At 39.2% G+C, this 9,864-nt stretch overlaps 1 protein-coding gene across 1 annotated transcript; it reads right to left on the reverse strand.

Moving 5' to 3' along the window:
- Positions 1-312: 312 nt before the first annotated feature.
- hrh2b (histamine receptor H2b) lies at positions 313-9,567 on the reverse strand. The gene is made up of 3 exons (XM_019278132.2): positions 9,510-9,567; positions 4,367-5,242; positions 313-4,129 (listed from the first exon to the last, which is right to left on the reverse strand). Exons 2-3 carry the CDS (start codon positions 4,982-4,984, stop codon positions 3,650-3,652), a joined length of 1,098 nt encoding a protein of 365 aa, XP_019133677.1. The 5' UTR covers positions 4,985-5,242; positions 9,510-9,567; the 3' UTR covers positions 313-3,649.
- Between the last annotated feature and the right edge of the window lie 297 nt (positions 9,568-9,864).

Consider the following 9,864-nt stretch of genomic DNA (forward strand, 5'->3'; position numbering starts at 1 on the left):
AAATGGCCATCCTAAAAACAGAATCTGTCCCAGCTGTTGTATTATTTTCTGAAACACGGTACCGATATCTATCTAGGTCAATTGGCTGTGCTCAATTAACATAAATAAATAACTGTTCATATCCACCCATCCATTCATTTCCCATAACCACTTATCCTTATCAGGCGGGCTGGATCCGATCCCAGCAGGCACTGGGCGAGAGGTAGGGTACACCCTGGACAAATCTCCCGGTACACAGGCACACACCAACAATAACAACAGAATTATTGACATTCAGACAACAGTGATGCTCTATTGTACAGCAGGTGGGGTTTTATTTATCTTTGCTCAACAGAGATGCGACATCGGAAATGATTGTGTTAGAGTAAACAGATATATAATGAAAGACTGAACATTTCAGATCACAGGAGGTAGCGCGGTCACCAGGCCTTATACATAATGAAACACACACAATATTTGATTAGCACACTTCAGAGCGAGCAATACATTTTCATAAAACACATGATGACGTACACTGCCGGGAGCCATAATGGATATGTAGGCTCTTTAATCAGTTATAGCATTATTGATCGGCAGATTTTTGCTCCCATAACAACAACTATCATGTAACTTATCTATCTAGTGATGGTAAATATCCATATCCTTTATATATGCACAATATTTATTATCAAACATTTAAAAATGCACAGAACTCAGGCTGATAAGGTTTAAATGAGCCTGTTGCCTCATAAAGGGAACATTATGAATGTGACCTGGATGCATTCAGAGATTTCTTTGTATTATTATTAATACCTACATAACCTCCATTTCTAAACTTTGACACACGTGTAATAATATATCTATGATAGATGATATGCATAAATCACCATGTACCTTTGACGCAAGTAGACACTTTTTAGAGCTTAGAGACAAATTAATAATTCTGTGTTATAATTTTGGCAACCGAGTGATGATATTTTGAACTAGCACTTTATTCTTTATGTTTTTGAAAAGGAGCATTCATTCACATACAAAAAAAAAAAAATACTAATCATGATCCTTCTGTTGTTGAATAGTGCTAAACAGCAAGCTGCATGGTTGGCAGCAATAGTTATTTTAAGGACCGATGATCTGTAGTAAGAGCACAGATGTATAATGAATTTATTTATTTATCTTTTTTTGGCAAAATTAGGTATTAGGTATTTTCATTATTATACAACAAGTTATGACAAGTGTCTCAGTCCTCAGTTCATGGTTCAAATATATCTATTTTCAGCTGCACATGATTCCACATTAAAACCACCTTTCCAAAGTCAAATCTAAAACTTAAATTTCAATATTTGTTGCTCCAACCTGAAGGCAAACATATAAACTTAAAATATATTGATTAGATTTTACTATGGTGACATTTGATGAGTAATAAAGGCGTGTGAAACTTTCTTGGCATTCATGTTAATTCCCATCATGGTAGTGAAATTACTGTGGGAGATTTTATTCATCAGTACACGTGTGGAATATTTAATTCCAAAAGTAATAATTCAACATGTTTGGAATTGTGCTTTTTTTGCTAAGTTGCTGATAATTCAGTGAGAAAATCATTATAACTTTCATGTTAGTGTGGTAACCGTAAAGTTGGAGCCGTGTCGCAATTAGTTTATCTTACATGAAGACTAGAAGCAGGGGTGGAAACAGCTCACTTGGCTCTGTCCAAAGTAAAAAAAAAAATCAGCAGCATTTGTTGTTTGCAATAATGTGCTGCCACCAACTTGAAGTATTGATGTCACTGTGCCAACCAACAGAGATTCCAAGAAGTCACGCTGTAATTTCTAACTATACAGTTGTCACTGCAGCCTGTAAACAAACCATTTCTTTTACTCTTTCCATTTCTGCACTAAGTCAGCCTTCATATATGGAAATATAGCCACGGAGACTGCTCTGATGGATTCCAGTAGGTTTTTATAGAGGCAGCTTATTTACATGCATGTCTTTGTACACGCAAGAACCAAACTCTGAGAGACCTTTTTACTGTGCTGTGAGATGTGACGGGGAACAGTATCACAAATGGGTCCACGTCAGTTCAAAGAAGCGAGTTGAGTTTAATGCTACCTATAAATGCTCCTGCTTTTTACACCTGTTCTGAACTAGAGTTAATAATTTTTTTTATCACTTCCATTTTATATGTCACTGTGCAGCTGCTGGCTTGACCGCTTCCGCTTTTTAAAACCTATATTTGAAAACCTAATGTCTCTCCCTCAGCAGCATGCCCTCTTCTACAAGGTTGAGGGAAATCATCAGCTCCTCCCCAATATGCATTTCCATTTCCATGTTTCAACCTACTGTGTCAATCTACTTCAACTACCATCACCAGTGCCGAGGCTCACATTAGACTTTATCGCTCAGCTCGTCTTGTCCTGGTCATAACAATGCTTGAAAAAACTGCACATTTCCATGGATGGATGACATTAAAATTCATCATTATAAGTGCCAAATAAAGCATACTATTATCCCTCATTGAGTATAGTACACCTTAGTATCCACAATATGTTGACAGCTTATGCAAACGTGTATAGAATTAAATGGGTTTAATGAGAGTTATTATATTAACAATAATTCTGCCTTTGAATGAATAATTTGTTATCATTATACATTATTAAAAGCAACTGGTATCACATCTATCAGCGTGTTTTCTTCCCAATCTTGCATCTCAAAGTTATCTTTCACAATTTGTCAGCTGGACTCCACAATCCCTGATCTTTTCTCATCCTCATCTTACACCACCGAGCACAAGAGTCAGTGGGTTGCAGTGTCAGTATATTTCAACTGTTTATGTCTATGCATGAGAAAAATTTCTAGCAACATACACAGTGTGCAGAGGAAGAAAAGTTGTAATGATCATTTCATGAATGTAGATTTTATTTCGTATTGTGATGCAGTAGAAGTGTCAAAAAATAAGTCCGACCTGGTGGGAGCAGCTTCACTATATAAATCATGTCATTTTTCGAATGCAACCTGTCCTCATCATAACTCACAAGGTTAGACAGTGCTGCAGTTATGCATATATATATATATATATATATAGATATATATTTTTTTTTTTTACATTTTTATGTGATTTGCCTGGATGTCCAGTTGCAGTTAATCGGTTTTTAGAAAGTCATTAACATCACCCTGCTTGGGACAAGTCAAACATACACATATTTTACATATCAAATCAACTTGCTGGTCAATTATTCACTTTCTTTGGCAGCGTTCAGGGGACAGAAAATAAACAATTTGCAAACTTTTAACCGCCCGTGTCTCCATGCAGCTTTCTGGAAAACTTACTGAGTCATCTATTTGTTCCACGGAGCTATGCTCAGCATACTATCTATGCTGAATGACATTCCCGTATGCTATTTACATATATCTAACAAACATTTCAGAGCTGTGAATTTCATTGATTATTATTATTTATATAAATAACGCACACCAAGCCATGGGCTTCATGTTTTACATCCAGTACACTGACAGAAAAAGTTATGTACATTGTTGGCAGTATACACTAAACATCTAACAGATACTGTTAATGGTTAGCTAATCTGGTGCTGTGAGTAATAGAGCAAGTTTGTAATTTACAACATTTAGCTGACAGTCTAGAGTCCGGAATTGGAACAACAGCATCCGTGGCATTTCAGGTTGGCTCATCAGGGATACCGTTTCTCTGCTGTAGTGTGAGGCTCTTCCCCTCAGGTTCTTTCTTAACCGTGTCTATGTGTTTCTCAGACTGTTGGGGAGCCCTTTTTCCGTTAGTAAAGGTCAAACGTTCATGCACAAACACACGGGTGAGCTGCAGTTTTCTGTGCGACAGTCCTCTGCAGCGAAGCAGCTCTGCGTAGGCTCTGCGAAAATCCCTGTTGAAGGCTGGATACAGGATGGGATTAAGAGCTGAGTTAAGATAGCCCAGCCACAGGACCACGGAGTGAAGCGTATTAGGGGGGTTTCTCTTTTGCTTTATGCCCATGCAGACGAAGAAAGTGAAGTAAGGGAACCAGCAGATGACAAAGGCCCCCAGTACAGCTGCCAGGGTCACTGTTGCTTTGTGTTCTCGGGCTATGGCTGCAGTTGATGGTGTGCGTGCAAATGATGGAATGGCAGCACGGATACGCCGCACCTGAAAAGAAAGGCGAGAGAACCAGCGGACACAGAATGTGAGATGAGTCTACTCATTGGTCTGTTTAATTCAAGCACAAGTGAACGTGTCTCTGTGAATGTTAATTTAAAATCTGTTGCAAATGTTTGTTCCCACTAAAATTCAGAGCACTAATGTGGAATCATATTTTGACTTTCAAAATAGGATTCTCAGACAGATGCAGTTTGACCTTTTTATGAGATGAAAATAAACACTGACCTGTTCTCGTGCTACTCTGAATATGCAAAGATACATTCCACACATAAGCAGCAGAGGCAAGTAAAATGAGCTAAATGCATAAAGAAGAACATAGTTGTTATTCCATTCAAACTGGCAGTAGCGTCCCTCCTTGTCCTCATCGCCCATGCCCCAGTCCAAGTGTTGCACTCTGTAGTCCACTGTGTTCCAGCCCAGGTGGATGGGCACAAAGGACACAGCCAGTGACAAGGCCCAGATGGCGATTATGGCCAGTGTCACCCTCAGAGGGGTAATTCTCCGGGAGTAGCTCAGGGGAGCTGAAATGGCTAGGTATCGGTCGACGCTGATAGCCAGCAGGGTCAGGATGGAGGCTGTACACAGTAAGACATCCATCGAGATGTAGATGTTACACAGGGTTCCTCCGAAGGGCCATTTTCCACGTATCTCCACAGTGGCGGACAAGGGCAGCACCAGCAGGCCCAGCAAGAGATCTGTCACCGCCAGCGACACCACGAAGCAGTTCGCAATGCGCCAGAGTCGACGGCTGAGCCCCACGGCCAAACAAACCAGCACGTTCCCACCGATGGTCAGAATGATAAAAGACACCAGGAATAGCCAGCGAACAGCTGTGGAGATCATGGTGACCTCCTCCTCCTCCTTAGTCACAAGTTCGCTGAAGCAGTGTTCAGTGGGAACTGTTTGAACAGGCTCATCCACTTTATCTCTGGAAATGTCACAACTACTGCCAGTTCACTTTCCAGACTATCAGACGATCCTTTCCATGGCTCCTGCGCATAAAGGCAGTCAGGTTCAGAAGCAGATCACAGAGTGGAAAGCACTTAGCAGCCATCTCCCTTATCAACGCGCCACTGCTGTTGGCCTTAAATAAACTCTCCGCTGGTGAAGAAAAAGAACAACAGCTATTACTTGAAAGTCACAGTCACCATATGAATGACATTTTATCATTTGTGTACATCAAAAGTAAAGCATGTTCCTCCTCCTAACATTTAACAGGTAGTCTAATTGTAGCTTTAGGGTGAAATTACCAAAAATGGTCACGCAGCATGTATAGAAATAGTATGTACAAGACTCTCTGGTACAGAGATCTGTATGGAATGTATACAACTACATTTATTGCCAAAATAAGAGATAAATTAGACACATTTATACAGGATAAACGATGGTTTCCTTTCCAATTTGACCATCTTCCAGTCTGAAGGTACACATATCCATGAAACAAGTAATGTTCCTGGATGATTAACGGGAATGTCTTTGCCTTTGTGTAAACATGTGTTGAAGTTGGGGAGTCGTGCCTTGGAGACCGGAACATTTACCACAGAGAGAATGTATTTGCTAAAGCGTGGGCTGTGCTATATTGTGCAACGGTGTCAGGCTAATTCGAGACAAGATCTTAAAAACAGCCATAAAGCAGGCGGTCACGGCTGAAGGAGTAAAGTAAACAAATCTAAGCCCGCTAGTTGGACACAGTCCAACTACACACTTATGCTTTTTTTGAAAAAAAAAAAAAAAAAAACATTTTTAGAGTGTCAAGATGTGTCGCATCTTCACTCTTCACAAGCTTTTTTAAAATTTTCAAAAAGACAGCAGAACGTATCGATGAGTAAAATATAATCCATCTGTATCACCAGACTGGTGGCATTTTTTCTGTCAGGTGCTATTTCCAAGCCCCAGCCGTCTTGCCTCGCATGGAAGCTCAGCTATTTGTTTTATTTTTTTATCGTCAGACTTCTCCATAAATTCACTTCTTTCTTTAAAGGGCAACTTCATTAATATACAAGCTAAATTGATTTCCTGCAACAGTTAATATCGTTTAATAATATCAATCCATCCTGTTAAACCAAGCTTTACATGTCAGCAATTTGGAATTGAACCTTAATTAATAGGCACAAATATATAAAGTAGTGCTGCCTTAACTAATTTCCTGAGACTATGGATAAGACCTGAACTTTCTGCATGTTTGGGAACGTTGTTTTAATTTGCTCATCTGCTTCCTTATTACAGTAAGGCCATCCCCATGTGCTGTCATAAAAAATAGATGATGTTTTCCATGCATCAATAGTTCACAAGTGATCTAATTAAGGTTTGATGATCATCAAGCAGAGGCCACAGCAGACTGATAGTGACATTAAGTGGCAGTGTATTTAAGAGGCTTTATTTATTGTACTCTTGATTTTATTTTTGAGAACTCTGCTTAAATAACTCCTTGAAGGCATGCGGGTATCTTCAATGAATCGGGCAAAAGTAAAATGAGTAAAGGAAAACAATGCACTGCATTGTGGGGTTGCTGTGGCTCAGGTGGTGGAGGTTGTCTTGTAATCAAGGAGGTTGCTAGATCGATCCCCAGACATTGGTGTTTGTGTGATGTCTGTTTCTATCAAAAGAGAAAGTATTAGTATCATCACTTCACTGAAGGTACTTGATCATAATATCTATGAAATAACAGAGTTTAATTTTTTTTGTGTGTGTTTTTTTGTCTTTGTTTGTCAGCTGCTGCTGCTGCCGGTCGTCACATTAAATGACCTCCCTATCCAAACATGAGCACGACACACAAGCTATATTCGATAGAGGGTTATAGTTAATACAGATAACAGTGTATCAGTACCGCCGACTTTATGACGCATGTTTAACAAAGACAAACAGTTTGCCCATTTATGTCTAAGAAAGAATAATTATGGCAAATTGTAGGCTTAACAGGTAAATATAGATTACCAAGATTAGCAGGAACTGTCCTGCATGGGTTCAGTCCTGTCTGATATCAGCCAATTCAGGAACGGCCTTATCTTTCCTTTTGTATATGTGTGTCATGATCCTGACCTTATTCAGGAGTTTCCCAATATAATATCATCCCTGCTGTGACGGCGGAAATGATAATATGAAGTGTTTACAGTGATAAGAGCGCAGACCTACTTGCGGCGAGGCGACAGTAATAACCACTGCAGCGCCGTGCTGCTGCAAGTATAATTCGATATTTCTAATTACAAATACACTGTTGCCATAAATGTGATTTTTTTTCTTGATAGACAAAGTGCATCTTCTCAAAACTTCATTGATCAATCTCTCGAGTCAGTTATTATAATAAAGTGCAAATACAAGATGTCAATACAACCCCCATCATGAAGTATCAGGTAGCATGAACATTTGTTTATTTAATGAAAACAACAGGAGGTGTTGTGATAAACTGGTATTGACAATAACCGGTACTGATGATATTAAAATAAAATTAAATATTGATGTCATGGTAATAATATAATTGCACAAATGGACATTTAATGTAAAAGCAGAATCTATTTGTCTGACTTTTACACTTTGGAAACATTTACTACACGTTTGTGTAGCGCTTTGTTCAGTGAATTTTGACTTCACATGAGGTTGCAATGAAAAAAAAAATAGTTTAATAGCTTGTCTTAAATGATGATTTTACCTTGTGTTTCCTGAGCTACAAGTTAATTAATTTAAAAGAGACATTGTTTCAACTCTACCTGGCCATTCAGAGAATTCAAGGTACTAAGCCTTTTAAAAACGTCAGTAGATTCCCCTGAGGGGAAACACTTATTTCCATGGTGACTTTGTTTGCTTAGCATTGACAGTTTCTATTGAACTGTGTCCCCTGGTCAGCCTCCTGCTCTCATGTGGTGCCACAAGAACTGAGCTCAATTGCTTTTATGTGAGTCTTGTATTAAATTTGCTCCGACTCTTTACAGCCAAACGATCCACGATAGTCTCCGCTTTCATTTTGTCTCGTTGCTGATGTGCCATAAGGTAACAGATGAAACACAACACTATATTACCATAACGAGGACCTGAGATCATTTTACAGTTCATTGCATAATTAATTTCTGGCTTCCCAGACAGTCTAAGAGTAGTGGCAAAAAAATAATGCTCATATTTTCTTCACATAAAACGAAGATTGCAGAAATAGTACTAGGCAGAGGCAGAAAATAAAACTACCGGCGTCATCAGACATGCGTCTGCCTTCTACTGCGGTGACTGTCTGACATTAAATGTCTATTTAGCAGCACAAAATAGAAGTAAATCTGCACACAACACTGGTCATCACGGAATAAATTTAGTCTAGCTGGTGAGGCAGATGAGTCAACAGTGTGTGATAACAGTGGCAAAACATCCGGTCCTGAATGACGCAAGGTGGGCCAACAACATAGATATATAATTTAACAACATGTGAAAAGTAAAACCACGACGTGCAGCAAGGTTAAGTGGCCGTTTGCCAAAGTCACATCTGAGGAGTAAGAGTTATATGATTTGTGTACAATGCAATGAGTTTATCCAGGATGTATTGATTCTGTCAGCAGACCAGTAACATCGTTTCAGAAACATCAAATTAACGTGAACCACCAGAACAACTCCCACATTATTGCTAATTATCATACGAGTCAGCTACACACATCATGTTTGACCTACATCTTGACTGACTGTGAGAAATAAGCAAGAGAGAGTGATGAACTTTAGTTAAGATTTAACTGTGATTTAAATACAAATTAAACAACTAGTAAAAACAATCTGACTCGGAATCACTTGCACATCGTTAAAAGTATATTTTTAATATTGTAAAACTGCACAGTTATCATTATGTCATTAGTGACATAATGAAAAGATTTTTTAAAAATAAAGAAAAGCAGCTACATGAAAAGTCCAAAAAACCCAGCCTGCTGTTCCATATGGCTGCATACACCCAACAAAGTGGTTTAAACTGACCGTCCAACATTACCATCCATGTCCAGCATTAAATCCTGATTAAAGGCAGCTAAGAGACCAATATGAAGAGCAATGAAACGAAAACCACAACCGACAGCAACAATAACGTTCTAATCATTGGCGCTCATAAAGCATATGGCGTGCAAAGTATGCACTCAGTGCTTGTGTGATAGAGCAGTTTACTTGTGTTTGAACTAACCCAGCCACCTAAATGCTCAGTCACACGTGAATGTGTAACGGCACCAAACAAGACATAAATCAATCACTAAGCAACGAGTTCTTAACGGTCTCAACACCAGATGTAACTTCTTGCATGAAGCTTTGTCTTTATCTATCCGAGTTTTTAAAATGTAGAGTGTGTGTTTGGTTAATCTTCAGTTTTATTTCTACAAGACTCGAAATGAAGTTCTTCAAAGAGTGTTTGACTCACCTCACATGGTCGGTTCCCAACCTGCTTCCCAGACATGGACGCTCTCCTCTGCTTCCTTGATCCTGTTTAAGTAAATGCATTTCTCTCTCTCTCCCCCCCTCTCACTCTCTCTCTCTCTTTCTCTCACTCACTCACACACACTCCATGCCCTTATCTCCTCCCTGTCTTTCCGCCACTGTTCCCATGCGTAGACACACGCAAGTAACCTACACATGCACTTTAACTGTAGGTGCATTCATTCCTTGCATGCATGTGAGCATGCGACACTGTTGTTTTAGGTTGAACAATTACAGTATTTCACCCGATAGACGCACAGCTCTGCTCATGCGTGCATTTTCAGAAGTATCTCAGTATC

This window comes from Larimichthys crocea, chromosome XXII (assembly GCF_000972845.2).
Source record: "Larimichthys crocea isolate SSNF chromosome XXII, L_crocea_2.0, whole genome shotgun sequence".
Lineage (NCBI taxonomy): Eukaryota > Metazoa > Chordata > Actinopteri > Sciaenidae > Larimichthys > Larimichthys crocea.